Raw genomic sequence first — 18,836 nt, forward strand, 5'->3', positions numbered from 1 at the left:
CATATTTAGATTTTATTCGATGCAATCAATTCTAGGCGAGATAATAATGAAAATAGATTGATTTAAACATTACAACAAAGACAACAATTTCAAAATCAAATAAAAGAAATCTGAAAGATACCAAAGAGATATTTAAACACATAAGTCCAAATAAACTCATAAAGCCATGGCAAAAACGAAATACGGCGGAAAGGAAAACTGCAGTACACAAAACACAACAAAGAAAGCTAAAAGACTAAATGTGTTTAAATGTTTATTAAAAAGAAACATTTGCTGTAAAGATGTTTATGAAAATTTCATGATGTTTTAGATAAATTTCAAAATTAGGCGCATAGTGCATCACAATTATTATTTTCGTCGTGTTGTTATTTACCGCATCTTCGGATACTAATGACTACTGCGTTAAGTTACTATACTTTGAAATCATGTTAGAATGGGTTTTATTCACAGTTCAGTACCTAAAATGTGAAGGTGAAAGTAGTCCATTACTTGAATGTAATACTGGTCAAGTTATCATGGTCAGCGACGCCTCATACGGCAGAACAGATTCCTTGGTATGTCCACACCCTACTGTTGTTTCTTCTAGAACATATAATGGTACTGTGTCAACAACTACTGGGACGAAGAAGAATTGTGATTTAAAGCAATCATGCTTACCATCAAGAAATGGAGCAGTTGATCCTTTACCAAATGTATACAAATATATGAATGTGACTCATGAATGTCTAATCTCAGGTACGAATGTTTTGTTTTGTTTCGAATTTATGATTTCATTATTCATAATAATTGTATATTGTTTATATTTCTTGCATTCTTAACAAATCTCTTCTGATTCAATTAGCAGTATATATCTGATGTCATTTCAAAATCCCTTAAAGTACAAGCGGTCTCTAAAAAAAGAGAAATAATATGCGATATTGTCTTATCATCACTATACTACATCGTGGTTTTTGCGTGTTAATAATTCTCTCTGTATTTAACAGGAGGATGGGGAGTTTGGGAACCATTTGGTGAATGCTCGGCTACATGTGGGAAGGGAATCAAGTCATTTCAGAGGAAATGTAATAACCCTGTTCCGGAAACTAATGAAACGTACTGTATTGGTGATCACATAAAGAACTTGGAATGTGACGCAATTCCATGTCAAGGTTAGAAAGATTAAACTAACAATAGAAAAGAAAGAAAACACACATTTCTTGCTTAAGATTTATTTGCTTTTAAATTGTTTTCATGAGTAGGTTTGTAAATTTTCAAACTTTTTTTTAAATAAGCCAGTCAGATTTGTCACAACTTTTAATCAATGGATATTTCAAAATCACAAGGTTTCTTTGTGCAAAGATTAAAATAATGATGTCGCTGATAATTAAAGAGTAATCATGCATCTACTAACGAATTATATGCTACTGTAATTCAAGTTGTTGCTGGGTTTGGTTTAGTTTTTTTTTTTTTTTTTTTTTTTCGATCCGTGGATATTATAATTTTGAAACATTGAAGCATGCCATTTCATCAACAAAAATATTCTCTGCACAGAATGTTTTATTTGAAATCAATACAATAAAAGTTCGTTTGTTTGTCTTAAGATATGTACTCTAAAAAAATCTTTGAAAAGGGGGATTTTCACTTAAGATGACATTTGTAAGTATATATAATTTGATACTTCGATACTGTCAGGAAAATACGTATATTGTTTTATTGATATTTGCAGTAATAAAATTTCTAAATAGTTTTTAATTAAAGAATGTATGTTTCACTCCGTCGTAGCTCTGGTTTCTTGTCCGAGGTGGTTATAATTTTTGCGTTTTTTTTTGCATACGGATTGATATTTTAGTCTTAGATGAATAATTTTTTTATTAGTTGTTAGTGGCTTTGAACTAGCTGTCAGATAACTGCTAGTACTCTCAGATCTGTTCATTGTGTCTTTTTGTGTCGGGATGTATAAGTTCCCGGCCACGTCCACTTGTATTTTTGTCCATCTGATGAGTTAAGCCTTTTTCAACTGATTTTTATAGTTCGTTCTTATGTTGTACTGTTATACCACTGTCACAGGTTTAAGTGGGGGGGGGAGGGTTGGGATCCCGCTAACATGTTTAACCCCGCCACATTATTTATGTATGTGCCTGTCCCAAGTCAGGAGCCTGTAATTCCGTGGTTGTCGTTTGTTTATGTGTTACAAATTTGTTTTTCGTTCATTTTTTTTATATAAATAAGGCCGTTAGTTTTCTCGTTTGAATTGTTTTACATTGTCGTATCGGGGCCTTTTATAGCTGACTATGCGGTATTGGCTTTGCTCATTGTTGAAGGCCGTACGGTGACCTATAGTTGTTAATGTCTGTGTCATTTTGGTCTCTTGTGGACAGTTGTCTCATTGGCAGTCATACCACATCTTCTTTTTTATATACTGTAACATTTCATAACTTTCTCTGTTCAATTAATATGAGGAACCCCTGTGACAAATTCGTATTAAAACCAAAAGAAACTAACACCTTTTATCTCGGATATTGCCCGTCACAGACTTTTCAGACTACTAGGTATTTGCAAAATTGTGTCGGTAACTCCTGTTTTACCCTACCTATGTCTAAATAAATCTTGTTGTCATCAATTTGGCATATATCGTTCATCTTAAATGCATTCAATTGAAAAGATATACATGCTTTCAAGATCAGTCTGTTCTATCATCTCTTGTATCAAAATCAATTATATGGTCATTTTCATAAATTTTCTGTTTACAAAATTTGAATTTTTCGAAAAACTAAGGATTTTTTTACCCCAGGAGTAGATTACCTTAGCCATATTTGGCACAACTTTTAGGAATTTTTGATCCTCAATGCTCTTCAACGTTGTATTTATTTGGCTTTTAAACTATTTTGATCTGAGCGTCACTGATGAGTCTTATGTAGACGAAACGCGCGTCTGGCGTATAAAATTATAATCCTGGTACTTTTGATAACTATTTACACCACTGGGTCGATGCCACTGCTGGTGGACGTTTCGTCCCCGAGGGTATCACCAGCCCAGTAGTCAGCACTTCGGTGTTGACATGAATATCAATTATATGGTCATTTTTATAAATTTTCTGTTTACAAAACTTTGAATTTTTCGAAAAACTAAGGATTTTCTTACCCCAGGAGTAGATTACCTTAGTCATATTTGGCACAACTTTTAGGAATTTTTGATCCCCAATGCTCTTCAACTTTGTATTTATTTGGCTTTTTAACTATTTTGATCTGAGCGTCACTGATGAGTCTTATGTAGACGAAACGCGCGTCTGGCGTATAAAATTATAATCCTGGTACTTTTGATAAATATTGACTTAAAGTATTCACAAACATGTATTCGGGGCCTCGGTGGCCAAGTGGTTTAAGTAGTTCTACTACTGTAATCACTAGCCTGTCAACACTGAGGTTGGAGTTCGAATACGGCTCGTGCGGATGCACACGACTCAAATCTTAGTTGACTAGGATTGTTAGTTTTCCTATAGAAGGTCGGTGATTTTCTCCGGGCACTCCGGAATCCACCATCCATAAAAACTAACTGCCAAAAAAGCCCAAAAGTGCCGCTTAAATGTAGCGTTAAAACACTACCACCACTAACCACAACAGTAAACATGTCTTGTTGATCACAATAATGTTGACAATCAGTGGGTTTGGTTGATGCTCCTTTGGAATTTAAATAAATAAATGCAACAGTAGAATACTGCTGTTCAAAGAGAAGACGGATTGAAGTTTCATTCACCGTTTTTGGATACTAGTACCTAAATTGCACAAGACTCATACAAATAACGAACATTGCTGAGTCTGCTTCGTGTTAAAAGAAAACTATTGACTTCAATTACATCAAAGCTACGCTACGTGATCATTACAACCTACTATAATAACGACTGGAATCACGTTCGGATACTAAAAGATTTGTAAGAGTACATCTGAGTGTTTTTCATCTTACAATAGCAAAACGATTTAACTTTTCTACCATGTGCACTATTATTTTCTATTCTAAATTTTAAGACAGATTCAGAGAATTAGTCTTACTTTGATAGTAAAAAATGGCCAATATAGATTCATATCCCTAGTTAAAAAGGGATGGTTCACCCTTAAAAAAATATGCTCTGATAAAAACACAAAAATTACTTACACTAGTACTGGCAATTTCAAGATGCTAGATTTCTTAATAAGGTTTTTCAACAGACGATTCGCGTTTCATTGAAATTCGACTGTAATTCTGTTCTTACCTACTTGTTAATTTATTTTAATTAAACAGGATATATGCTGAAAAATCAATCCTCTGATTTCATCAAATATGTTTTTGATAACAAAAGTTCAACATATTGATCAAAATGTAGAGTACGACGACTAGGGTACATGTATTTTCATGTATTTTATTGTGAAATGTGATAGACATGTAAGTCTAGTATATAGACATGTAAGATATTTTGATGTATGTTTTTAATTGGTATTAATATAGCATACTGTTTAATATTCTGTATTTTTTTTATGAAAGTTGTTATGTGGGAAACAGTAACTGTGTGAAATAACTTGTATTATACTACTTGTAATACTTGTAGTCTGGAAAAAGAGGGACGAAAGATACCAAAGGGACAGTCAAACTCATAAATCTAAAACAAACTGACAACGCCATGGCTAAAAATGAAAAAGACAAACAGAAAAACAATTGTACACATGACACAACATAGAAAACTAAAGAATAAACAACACGAACCCCACAAAAACTAGGGGTGATCTCAGGTGCTCCGGAAGGGTAAGCAAATCCTGCTCCACATGTGGCACCCGTCGTGTAGCTTATGTGATTACAAATCCGGTAAATAGTCTAATTCGGTAGGTCACATTCATGAAAGGGAAGGGGATTGTAGTTACGACGTAAGGAACATATCCGATATCATTTGTGAAACGGTTATTCCATAACGGTCAACCAACTCGTGATGGCGTCCGTAAAATTTACGAAGGGATGATTTCAACTTCACCATTTGGAACTCTTGTTTAATAGTTTCCTTGTGAGCAGTAACCCTCTATCAAGAACATCATGATAGGAAATGCAAGCACGGGAATATCGTATCAATTGGGAGATATATACCCCGTATGCAGGTGCTGCTGGAATGTTGCTACTTAGAAATGGAAAGTTCACAATTGGAAAGCTGAAATCATTTCTTTTGTCGTAAAGTTTTGTTTTCAACCGACCCTCCTTGTCAATTTCTAGATGTTAGTCAAGATATGAAGCCGACTTAACTGTATCTGTAGTATTCTTTATCTCCAATTCGATGGGATAGATGCGTTCCACATAGTCACCAAATTTTGAATTGTTTAGTGAAAGAACGTCATCTATATAGCGGAAAGTAGAGTTAAAGGATATTGCTAACTTCTTATCTTTCTTCCTAAGAAGTTCCTGCATGAAGTCAGCCTCATAATAATAAAGAAACAAGTCGGCAAGTAGAAGGGCACAGTTTGTTCCCATTGGGATGCCGACAGTCTGTTGAAAAACACGTCCTCCGAACGTTACAAATATGTTGTCAATGAAGAAATCGAACATCTTGATAATATCGTTTTCAGAGAATTTTTTGTTTGAATCAGAGTGATTCTTTACAAAGTATGATTTATCCCTCCCTAAGACAAGATACTTGTATCTACGTTGGCCATTCTTTTTTATGAAGCAAAGTAATACCAACTCTTTCAATTTGTATTTTAGTTTGGAATGTGGAATACTTGTGTACAGAATAGAAAAGTCAAATGTTTTAATACTGTTACAAGATGAAAGAGAGTTAGATTGTATGTACTCTAAAAGATCTTTGGAATTTTTAAGTATCCACATCTGATTCACGCCACCTCTAGAATAGGCAGTTTCACAATAACTTAGAAGCCCGTCTTTGATTGCTGATAAAATAGATGTTAATAATTTAGAAAGAGGTTTCGTGGAGCACTTAGAAGACCCAGCAATATACCGTTGTTTTGTAAGGACACTTATGTAGTTTAGGTATCCAATACAGTGATGGAAGATCCAGTTCCTCATCTTTGGTTGAAATACCAAAGGAACAAAGAACAGACCTATGATTATCCAGGATTTCCTCTTTGGTAAGTGTCGTGAGGGTATATGCTGAGTTTCCAAGTGAATTGTCTATACCTAATTCGTTTATCAAGCAATTAATGTAGTGATTTTTACAGACAAAAACGATGTTATTTGGGGCTTTGTCTGCGGGGACAACAACATATTTATCATGGAGGTCGGATAAGTGTTTTTGGGTCTTTAAAGATTGACGTAGCATGGGCATTGATGGACCCATTCAGTTTCTTAATTCTGATTTGTAATAACGACCTCACTGCCTTAATCCATTCGGATAGAGTGTCTACGTCTTCCTTTTCACGTTTAGCCCATTGCCTGGCATATGATAATTGAAGCAAATAAGTTTTAATTAACATTTAAGGAAGTAAAGTTAGAACAATTATAGTATTATGATTCTTGTAGAAATATTGAATTGAATGTCATTTGTATATTTGATTAAACCAGTTGAAGTTCGTGTAATAATTTACCAGTTCATAGTAATAATCCACTGAATAATCCAACTGTATGTCTTGTATTTTGTGAAGATCCAATTGTAGCAACTGTAGTAGATCGTAGTAAATCGTAGTAAATTCCACGCACCTGTGCTTGAATTTTATGAATGAAATGTATTGACATGTGCAGTAGAACCCATGTGTCACTTGGGACGATTGTTCAATAAAAACACTATTTTTACGTGTTGGCAACTGTTTTCACATACTTCTTGTAATTCCTTTTAGTATTTATAGTCAACGTCTTCAATGTTTTGTAGATGTTAATGCTCACTATCCTTGATATTTGTCATTTTGGTCCGCCGATGACACACATAACTTTTCGCAATGTTGTTTACGTATTGTGACTTCCGGTGGCGCTGTATATATTGTTGTATTTTTAGTTACCATAGAAATGTGTTTAGTACTATGCAAACTTTGCTTATTATATAAAGGTTACTAAAATTGTATATTATTGTGATTTTTGTAATTTATTTAAGAATTCAAATATTTAGTTGGACGGCAAGCGCGCGATCCAACAATCCAACTTTCCAACTATCCAACAATCCAACAATCCAACAATCCAACATTGACGTGATTCGACGCCTGTTCGTCAGTTCTGCTAAAACTTTTGGTTATTACAGTTAGCATTTTATTTGCTCGTAAATTATTTCAGTAAAAATGGTTAATTTTTCTTAGAAACTTCATTTATTTAAGGGATAAATTGTAAAGGAAAATAGTAAAGTTAGCGTTTTCAAAGTTTAAAAGGAATATTTCATTTTAGCGGACTCTTTGAAGTTTTATTTTTAGTTTATCGTTTAAAGTTAGGATTATTGGAATTGTTCATTGAAGTTTATATTTACTGTTAACGTTTGTCATTTCATAATAAATAGGATTAAATAGGAAAACATTTGACAAGTAAGGGATAATTTCCTAAAGGTCTGGAAATTATGATAAACAATACAGTTTATGTATGGTATAAGCTGTATTTCATTGTTAGTTATTCAGGAAAGGCTCTGAATATATAACTAATAATAATAAACATTTTTTATGTAACTGGTGAGGTATCAGTTTAAGTATATTACTAGTTAAAATTGTTGTTTATCTTGAATATAAATGAAAATATATGATTCTAGAAATGAATAAAAGATAGAAACTTATTTACGTGACTTTTAGCAAATGCTTATATTATACTGACCAGCTCATATCTTGTCATGCTGACTTTGTTATTTACAAACTACTCATAAAATTTGAGTAAAAACTCTTGGGTCGAAGCATTTCAAGCCCCTGCCCGCTACAATATTATCATAATGGATGTATTTATGTTTGAATCAGTGCGGTTTTTCACAAAGTGTCCCATTTCTGTAGAAAAAAACTTTGGTTAAGAGCATACGATACAGTATTGATCCCATATTGAAATTTTGCTGACAATTTGCATATAGGCTATCTTTTGCCTGATTAAATCAAATATTGTAAAAAATATTGTACTATTTACGTTTTCATGAAAATTAGCACACATGATCTTCTGACGTAATCAAATCAAATGACATTTTAAAAAAGAGGGGTCCATGAACTCGTTTTCAAGTTGAATAAGTTTGAATGATAAAAATCAGTTGAAAACTGCACCTTTTCTCGATAGTCATAGTTTGACGTCGCGAAAATAACAATTTACGTTAGCAACGTCATTACCTCCCCTGTAACTGTATCGTATGCCCTTAATAAGATAATTTATTGGATCTTTAAAATGAGCATAGGGAATAGTAATTTATTAAAGATACTATTGGTGTAAAAAATCAAAAATCTTTAGAACGACATTTCAAACGATTATGTTTGCATAAAAAGGCAAGTTATACCTGAATTTTAATGCATTCTTAATTTATGTTTAGGAAGCTGGGGATGTTGGCAAACAGCAGGACCTTGCTCTCATTCTTGTGGAAATGGCACAAGATTAAAGGTTAGAGAATGCAATAATCCTGTTCCAACATATGATGAATCTTTTTGTGATGGCAAAAATACAACGTTGGAATGGTGTAATTTACGCGAATGCCCTGGTATGTAACAAATATTATTTATCGTATAATATCTTTCAAAAGTAAAACAAAGTTTAATGAAATGCCAACTTAATGTCAAGTTTTCTGAAAAAAAATTAATGGCTGCAAAGTATCATAGTAAATACAGGAATACACCAAAGTCAATCGACAAAATGGGAAATTGATAGCATTGAGTATATGTTGCTCTTTGTTTTAGATAGTTATTAAAAAAGATGTCTTAAAAAAGTACTGAACATTAACCCTGATTACCTGCATCTCTTCATTTTGTATTCAAGCTTTTCTTGTCTTTACAGTTTTTTTAGATTATTATTCTAATTAAGATACAAAGTAGAAAAACAACAGAGAATATCTTATGAATAATATCACATAACGCCTTGAGATTTAACAAAGCTGGATTGGTATAATTTTGAAATCGAATGTGCAATGAACAGAAAAGGAAAATATTTCAAAAAGTATTTGAAATTCCCAGAGAAATTAATATCTTGTTCAATGATATCGAATATCCAGGTCGTATATGACAAATAAATTACAAAAGACGAAAACGGTCAATAATTGTTGAAATTGTTAGAATAAGCAAAACATACCAGAGTAAATTAAAATCTTTGAAAAAAAACATAAATTAAAAACATCCACATAAAGATAAAAGATTGATATTTAAAAAGCATTAGTTTTATTGTCCCGGTAAAAGTTTAATCGGAAAATTCAATATCTTTTTTTAAAAGAGGCAGTCGGGTGAAGCTTATTATGTTCAGGCATGTTTTATAATGTTTCCGTTGAGTGGTTTTGTGTTGCAAATGTATGAAGTAAAATTATTTGATACACCATCTTGCTTCAATTCTACTAATCTATAAATTACGCCTATATGTTGATAAAATAACATTAAAAAATGCAACAATCAAAATAAAAAAAAAATCATTACTTTATAAGTCAAGTGAAATACCTAAATAAGTCACAACAACAGAATAGATGTATTAAAATACAAAAACATGTTCAAATGTAAAAAAAAAAAAAAGTACAAAGTTAAAGAACATTTAACCAATATTTCCGAAAGGTTTTGCTAAATATTGTTACGATGGGTTTAACCAAGAACTTGAAATGTAAAATATCGAAGTGTTTAAGATATCGAGGTTATATTGTGATACAAAGGGGATATCTTATCAAATGACATAATATAAAATTTTTAGAATGATTGATTAGATTAGTAGTTTTTATTTTTGCCATTTGATAAGGGACTTTCCTTTTTTAATTTTCCTCGGAGTTCAGTATTTTTGTGATTTTACTTTTTGCATGTGTTCGTAACTTCTGAAGCTCGATATTTGTTTCAATTTCAATCCACACTGGTCAGAAATAAAATATTTTCGAAACGTGTATATTATAGATTTTGTTTATCGATATCATTGCTATTGAACTATCCGTCATACAACGAGTTTTATACACAAGAGATTGATTCTGAAAATGTTCAACTCATAAAATGTCATTAAGGTAGCAATTTTCTAAGAAAAAGTTGACCTTATTTGGTTTTAGTGGTTTGTTTAGGCACTTTTTGGTTTATCTGCTGTACAAATATATCTATACCTGTTTTAGTAGATTAACCATTATTTTTTTAAGGACTGAAGCGTTCATATTTCAATAGCACGTGTTTTAAACACGTTCCGTTTAATTGCCATTCAATTGATACCGCTACTGGTCACTTTATCAACAAGCATTCGGTTTTAATTTAGCACGCTTAATATAAAATATAAAATTTCATATAAAATAATCACGTGACTTTTGTTAAAGATTGTATGTCGACCTCAATGCTTGTATTGAGGCATATTCCAACATCATTATATAACAGCAATAGCGTTATAACAGTTGCATATTAGGACATGACGATGAATAACTACTTTTATCATAGTGAAGAAATTAATAAACTCGTGTAGAAAAAAAAAACATTACAATGCCAAAGGCAGAATTATTTTCAAGTTTTGATTTTCGTCTTTTTGAGAAAAAAAAACCATTACGAAATATTTTTTATAATTCATTTCGATAACTAACCATACATCGGCATTCTAAAAAAATATCGTTTAATATGTTTCCCTTCTTCTAGTTTACAAATGGGGGTACTTGAAGGATCTTAACCTAACTTTAGCGGAGCTAAAAGAAATTATGAAAGACGAAATAATTGAACTTAAAGGAAATTTGACTGTGGACAACAAAAACACATCATCCGCCATCAGACGAAGAATCTCAGCACGTGACGACAGACCTTCTGCTGCATCATTTGGATATGTTGGTGTAGTGATGTTGGCAACACCCATAGTCTTAATGGTATGCTTAGACTACAACCATCTGTGTCCAGAATGTATAAAGAAGAGAATTGCAAGGATACTTAAAAAATTCAGTTCATCAACTGAAACGACGTAGGGATTTACATGTATAGCATGCAAGTGTGATTGACTAATCTATAACTGAAACGATTGAACAATACTTGGAAAACATTTGTTATAGAAGTATTTTGTGATATTTGTAATATTTTACGATTATGAACTTTGTTATTAAAATTACTAAAATAACCAGACAACATCGAACAGATTATGGCAGTGTTTTGCTTAAAGTAAACAATACATTTTTGTGTATATTTATAAAACGATGTTGTCGAAAGAAGTTTTGTCCTTTTTTGCAAGTTTTAACTCGGATAAAGTGCTAATGTTGTGTATGTAAAAAAATTATCGAGACTATTATTGTCGAACAACATTTTGATATCTGAGTAACCATGATAGACAGAAATGAGGGGGAAAAATCAAGACAAAATTGAGAGGGTTGTTTACCATCTGATAATTTTTTAAAAGGACAAATAGTATGGCACATTCCTAGAAGAACCATTAACCGTCGACAATGTTGTCAAAAGTTCGAATTTTTCGAAAAACTAAGGATTTTCTTATCCCAGGCATAGATTACCTTAGCCGTATTTGGCACAACTTTTTGGAATTTAGGATCCTCAATGCTCTTCAACTTTGTACTCGTTTATCTTTATAAATATTTTGATATGAGCGTCACTGATGAATCTTATGTAGACGAAACGCGCGTCTGAAGTATTAATTTATAATTCTGGTACCTTTGATAACTATTTACACCACTGGGTCGATGCCAGCCCAGTAGTCAACACTTCGGTGTTGACATGAATATCAATAATGTGGTCATTTTTATAAATTTCCCGTTTACAAAAGTTTTAATTTTTCGAAAAACTAAGGATTTTCTTATCCAGGCATAGATTACCTTAGCCGTATTTGGCACAACTTTTTGGAATTTTGGATCCTCAATGCCCTTCAACTTTGTACTTGTTTGGCTTTATAAGTATTTTGATATGAGCGTCACTGATGATTCTTATGTAGACGAAACGCGCGTCTGGCGGACTAAATTATAATTCTGGTACCTTTGATAACTATTGTATTAATTCTTGATATAAAAAAAATCTAAATATCAAGTAACCACGCACTAAAGTACAAGGTTCAAAATGGCCTAAAATATCAACTTTATCATAATATACCAAAAAGGTCTCAAATTGGTTCGTAAATGGGTCTATTTCAAAAGTCTAAATGCTAAATATATCAGTTTTTTTCATAAGAGTACATAGTATTTTCCAAAGTTAGCCAATTTTGGACATTTTGTCAAAAGATGATGATTTTTTTGCATTTTTCAGACCTTAAAGCTTTAGTAACACTTTGGCCGTCACCTACGATCCAAAATGTGTTGTAACCAAAAGATTCCAATTTTGATATAGATTTAATTAATATAAAAACTTTTTGGATCGGAGATGGCGGGCAAAGTTAATTATGCCAAAAACAATTATACTGCTACGAATTATGGGGGAAAAGTACCAAAATTGACCTTTTATTACAAATTGTGTTTATTTAAGGGGTCATAGCTTGAAGATTTGTAAAGGAAAATGCCAGAAAAAATAATGTTGTCTTAATAGTATTATCACAAGTATTTCTATATGCAATTTGGAATATTTTGGCCCAATTTAAAAAACTTAAAAAAATCAGGACCAATTTTAACCCTTCGTGAACCTTCGGATACCAACTGCAGACACATTATTGAATGTGATTTTATCTTCTTTGTCTTTAACCATTAAAGTGTCGTCTTTACATATATCGGCGTCCTATATGTAAACTTTATGAATAATCATAATTGGAAGAACACGTATGATTCATGTGTATCATTTTTTATTTACAAAGAAAGGCTAACGGGATCAATAAAAAATACTCAGCGGTAAAACGGACCACATCAATCATCAACACTCGATGCAAAAAATAGGAAACAACACAAAGACAAACAAAGACAAACACCACACGCAGTCTATATCTTGACTTGTTACAGGAAAGAAATATGTAGAATGCGAACACTCCATTAATTATCTAGAACGAATCTCGTAAAACTAAAACACAATAAAAACCTGTATAAGCTACCAACTGGATCCGCACTAACCTGAACACGGAAGTTGAAATTACCATAAAGCTTGGAAAGCAGTGTCAAAATGTTCTGGCTACTATAAAGGTCAGATCAGCGGTAGGAATTGTCTATTTTAACCGTATAACTAGTATGTATTGATTTCTATAACGCATGTAGCCGTTGCTTCTGAAATATGTTAGAATTTTTATTGGATAGATGATTTTTCGTCGTTTAAAAACTATTACAGTCTTTGATTGATATACACTTTTCATTTAAACCAATAAACAGCAAAAAACTACAACCACGAAATTACCGGCTCGTGACATGGGACAAATACATACAGAACGTGACGTAATTAAGTATGCTGCTGACACCAAACCCTCTCCCTTACATAGGACAGTGATGCAACAGAAAAACCTAAGTGCAAAGTATAGAAATGAGTTAAGAAAGACTTTATTCATTAGATTGATAAAAAAAAAACAAACCCAAAAGACAAAAAGGACAGGTCTGGGATCTGAGTAGTTACTGACAGCCAGCCTCAAGCCAACAATTACAATAAAAATTAAAAACCAATTGTACAGAGAACCATTGATGGTCTTTCCACCAGTTAAGACCTTTTTTTTATATGAAAATATTAAAATTTGGTTTTAAATGTCAATTTTAGCGTCAAATGACAGCTTATTGAACGCTTATTCCAAAAATATATGGTTTCTATAAAAAAAAGAAAAGGGAGATAATCTTTTACTTCCGGTTTAAGAAGTTTACTTCCGGTATTGTTTGATAGTTTACTTGACACTGATTCCAAAAATATATGGTTCTATATACTTATACATCGATTTAGTGCAAAAAATAGCTACTTCCGGTTTACAAAAGGTCACTTCCGGTTGTGTTTTTTAAGGTCACATTGCTTACAACTTAATGCAAACAGTCCCATGGCTTTATCATGTGTACATATGAGGTAAAAGCAAAGGTCAAAATCTAGAACGTTTAATTAGCATATGTGACCTTGAGCTCAATTTCAAGGTCATAAACCAAGGACCTCAATTCAAAAGACTCTAGTCCTCTACTTTATATTGTTCATGAGTTATATTACCATACGTATGATATTAGATATAAAAAGGGGGAAAACTCTCGTCAAATGTCTACGTACCCTTTCGACTAAAATTTATGTGTTACTACATGTCGTAACTAACAATTTTATGAAAATATTTTGTCAATATCTTATATGATTTCTGAAAATAAGAGATCACAAGCCAAAATCAAAATTTTAATCATGACCTTGACCTTTGACCTTGACCTCATTTTCATTTTTTTGGACCAAGGACCTCAAAACAAAAGACCCTAGGCCTCTAACACTTATGGTTTTCCAGTTAAAAATGCATATCACTTATATCAAATATAAAAGGGGAAATAACTCTCATATGGAGTCTCCGGATAGCTTCGGTCCAAATAAATCAAATCATCCTGAGGATATATCGAGCAATTTGGTAAAATAAATTTGTCGGTTTCTTATACGGTTGCGAATATTAAGCGATCACAAGAAAAACACTTTTAACAGTGTTCGGGGAGATAACTCTTACATTGAAAAGATTTTGGTTACGCGGTGTTAGTTACAAAAGCGTAATAACTGTTCGATATCATGTACCATATGTCTAAGCGACATCTTGCGAAACAAAAAAACTGCGAAGGAAAATAAAGTTGGCGGAAGAAAAAAAAAAAAAAATAATAATAATCAGAAGAAATCCAATAGGTCTTTCCACGGAAAAGTGGAAAGACCTAATTATTAGAAATTAAAAAATCTATTAGCTGTTTTCCGATGTTTAGATCTCGACAATCGATTAAAATGTAGACAATACAAGTTTAGAAACTGAAACTGAGGGATTAACATACATTCTTATATGAACGAGATTAGCAAAGTCTGCTCAGCACAATTACCTATCGTGTTGAAATCACATTCAGGATACAATCAGTACAATTACATAACAGACGAATATTATAATAAATAAAAGCTCAGACCGCGAAACATGTCGATAGAGAGTTGAAATAAGACACATCGCGTGTTTCAACCTATTTATGATGGTGACAGAGAACTTATGTCGATTTCATCCGTTCTTCCACCTAACTCTGTATGACCTTTTTTCAAGAGGTTATCATTGGTAAAGAAGTCGGTTTAGCATGAATGAACCCGTTCTCAGGGGAACCTTACACAACGAAATACCTGTGCGAATTTCAAACGCGCAATTTTACACCAGTACTTAAAACCCTCCATCCTTTATGGGTGCATTTTACATAGATAAATAAAATCGTATAATATAATCAAAATGAGGATGTTAAATTTGATGTATGCTTTTTTTTGTGCTTCTTCGTTACATTTGTTGTTTTTATAGTGATTAAGATGATAACACAATGTTGATTGATGTACCCCTATTTTTTGACATTTTTACCTATTATGTCTGTTTGTTTTGTTCACGCATCAGTGACAATATAGTGGAATTTGATGCAACTGTTATACAAGTGAGAGGTTAAGCTAGCAATAAAACCAGGTCCAATCCACCATTTTCTACATTTGAAAATGCCTGTACCAAGTCAGGAATATGACCGTTCTTGTCCATTCGTTTTTGATGCGTTTTGTTGTTTGATTTTGCCATGTGATTGTGGACTTTCCGAATTGATTTTCCTCTGAGTTCATTTTTTTTGTGATTTTACTTTATACTCAGTACTGAAATACTTCAGAAAAAATTATCAAAAGAAAACATCAGGACCTGATAAAAATATGACCAATATTACAATTAAAAAGTAGCAAATAAACTCATCATAGATACCAGGATTGAAATTTTATATGAACGCCAGACGGGCGTTCTGTCTACACAAAACTCATCAGTGACGCTCGAATTAAAAAATGAGAAAAAGGACAAATAAAGAACGAAGTTGAAGAGCATTGAGGACCAAATATTCCAGAGAGAGCTCCAAACCTTAAAGGCATTTTAAAAATATGCATCAACACTGGGAATGTACCACATGACAGGAGACCAATGTAAGCCCTGTCTTTCAAAATCAAGAGAGATAGAAAGTAGATACCCTTTCAGCCCATTTAAAATGACATTGACCATATCTATACCAATGAAGGTATCGCAAGGTCGGTAATTTTCTCTGAATTGTATCTGTCTCAAATTGACACAGAACATTAACACATGCCATGTTATGAAACATGCAGATAAGCACCACATTCTCTAGACGTTAAAAAATGGAGGCGAAAGATACCAAAGGGATTATCATAGATAATGATCGAACACGAATTTACAAGTCCATAAACATAAATTTCTAGTACTAACGTGAAATTCACATGATAAATTTCATGTGAGTTTCATGTATAAGCTTGTTTGAGGTAAATCTCATGTGAAATTTTTCACGTGTTTTTCATATGTGTTTTCCTTATTCTTTTGTCTTTATGGTCTCCGTCTTTTATTTATTTTTATTACATGTGCTATCTTGTTAATGCATTACAAAAAAAAAATAAAGTGCCATGTAACCGCTCTTCAATTAGGAAGCCAAAAATAACAACAACAAAAAAAATACAAAACAAGTAAAAGCCAAATTTCTAGTTTTTTGTGATTTTACTTTATACTCAGTACTGAAATACTTCAGAAAAAATTATCAAAAGAAAACATCAGGACCTGATAAAAATATGACCAATATTACAATTAAAAAGTAGCAAATAAACTCATCATAGATACCAGGATTGAAATTTTATATGAACGCCAGACGGGCGTTCTGTCTACACAAAACTCATCAGTGACGCTCGAATTAAAACATGATAAAAAGGACAAATAAAGAACGAAGTTGAAGAGCATTGAGGACCAAATATTCCAGAGAGAGCTCCAAACCTTAAAGGCATTTTAAAAATATGCATCAACACTGGGAATGTACCACATGACAGGAGACCAATGTAAGCCCTGTCTTTCAAAATCAAGAGAGATAGAAAGTAGATACCCTTTCAGCCCATTTAAAATGACATTGACCATATCTATACCAATGAAGGTATCGCAAGGTCGGTAATTTTCTCTGAATTGTATCTGTCTCAAATTGACACAGAACATTAACACATTCCATGTTATGAAACATGCAGATAAGCACCACATTCTCTAGACGTTAAAAAATAGAGGCGAAAGATACCAAAGGGATTATCATAGATAATGATCGAATACGAATTTACAAGTCCATAAACATAAATTTCTAGTACTAACGTGAAATTCACATGATAAATTTCATGTGAGTTTCATGTATAAGCTTGTTTGAGGTAAATCTCATGTGAAATTTTTCACGTGTTTTTCATATGTGTTTTCCTTATTCTTTTGTCTTTATGGTCTCCGTCTTTTTTTATTTTTATTACATGTGCTATCTTGTTAATGCATTACAAAAAAAAAATAAAGTGCCATGTAACCGCTCTTCAATTAGGAAGCCAAAAATAACAACAACAAAAAATTACAAAACAAGTAAAAGCCAAATTTCTAGTTTTTTCAACAAGACAAAAATTGTTAACATGCATGCCCAAACTGTTTACCTGTGAACCATGTCTTATACAGGATAAATCTTAGCGGGTGTCCCACTTGCTAAATGCGCTAATGAAAATCTGATAAGTCTGTTGAATACTTTCTATATTATTTTCAGAGTTTAATATTGGTTCATTATAGCATAAGACATCTTACATAAAAGAAATACACAGTATGTACAACATAAAAATATATACTAAACTAAGAGTTACGTAAATCATATTGGATTAACAAATCACGTTTAAGCTTTAAGTTCCAAAACCACTGATTGCGATAGTAAATTTTGCATTTTTTTTAACTTAAATTGTTCAAAGGTTTACTAATATAGGGACCAAGCTGATAAACATAATCACTCATAAATCTTGATATTTTATCGTAATACGATAACTCTGCGAAGAAGAGGCCCCGGGAAAGTAGATTTACGATATTCATATATTTCGGTAAAGTATTTATTTCGGCCAAAATAAAATCCATAACACTTTATACGGATCTGTTAAAATCAATATAATATAAACAAGTCTATATATAGATTATTGACCTCTTCAAAAGTTCATAATCGATGATTATATTTTTTAAGTTTTATTGCCTATAAAATGAACAAATAAGTAAAAAACAAATATTGAAAACATTGATTATAAACTTTTTTTTTAATTGAAACAAAATTATACTCCTAAACACCTTAGAGTATTTAAAAACAAAAGTAGGGTTCTTCTTAACCAAAAAAAAAAAGAATGTTGACAGTTTGGGGTCTTTCATGAATATAATCTTACTATGTGTAACATAATATTAGGTGTGTTCATGTTTTCTCAAACATTTGACAATCATTGCAAAACAGCAGTAAGGATTTGCATCCTGATATTTACCTGTAAATCGCCTGTTTCAGTTCTTAACTAAAATATTTTTAAAAACGTATTTTTTTTAAAATTTGGTAAAATATTAACAAAGCATATGTTTTTATACAATAATTGAATTTTCATATTTCAAAAAAGTAGTTTCCATAGATTTAAAAAGTCGATATGAAATAGCACATTTCTGTAAATTTTGTTTTGATTAAATTGCATATTTTTTCTCTCTCTCTTTTCCATAAAAATATATTAATGATATTTTTGGAGAACCTTTTAGACGTTATAATAGCTTGCATCATTAAGATCATATAAAAAAAATATCGTTATGTTACTAAATTTTGTATTTTACTTCTCTGGCTATTCCTACATGGTAGATTAAGGGAAAACAATCTTGTTATTGCAAAACATGTTGTTTAGTCATTA

At 32.0% G+C, this 18,836-nt stretch overlaps 1 protein-coding gene across 2 annotated transcripts in view; it reads left to right on the forward strand.

Moving 5' to 3' along the window:
• The first annotated feature begins 326 nt into the window (after nucleotides 1–326).
• The window catches only part of LOC139519099 (properdin-like), a 69,969-nt gene continuing 51,459 nt past the window's right edge, over nucleotides 327–18,836 (forward strand). The window contains exons 1-4 of one of the 2 annotated variants that reach the window (XM_071310895.1): nucleotides 327–735; nucleotides 984–1,148; nucleotides 8,420–8,584; nucleotides 10,674–11,062. In XM_071310895.1, the coding sequence (XP_071166996.1) occupies nucleotides 426–735; nucleotides 984–1,148; nucleotides 8,420–8,584; nucleotides 10,674–10,990 (957 nt within the window). In that variant the 5' untranslated portion in view covers nucleotides 327–425 and the 3' untranslated portion in view covers nucleotides 10,991–11,062. Of the gene's footprint in view, nucleotides 736–983; nucleotides 1,149–8,419; nucleotides 8,585–10,673; nucleotides 11,063–18,836 lie in introns of those variants that run through there. The other variant, XM_071310896.1, reaches the window with a different exon arrangement.

Source organism: Mytilus edulis, chromosome 4, assembly GCF_963676685.1.
Source record: "Mytilus edulis chromosome 4, xbMytEdul2.2, whole genome shotgun sequence".
Lineage (NCBI taxonomy): Eukaryota > Metazoa > Mollusca > Bivalvia > Mytilida > Mytilidae > Mytilus > Mytilus edulis.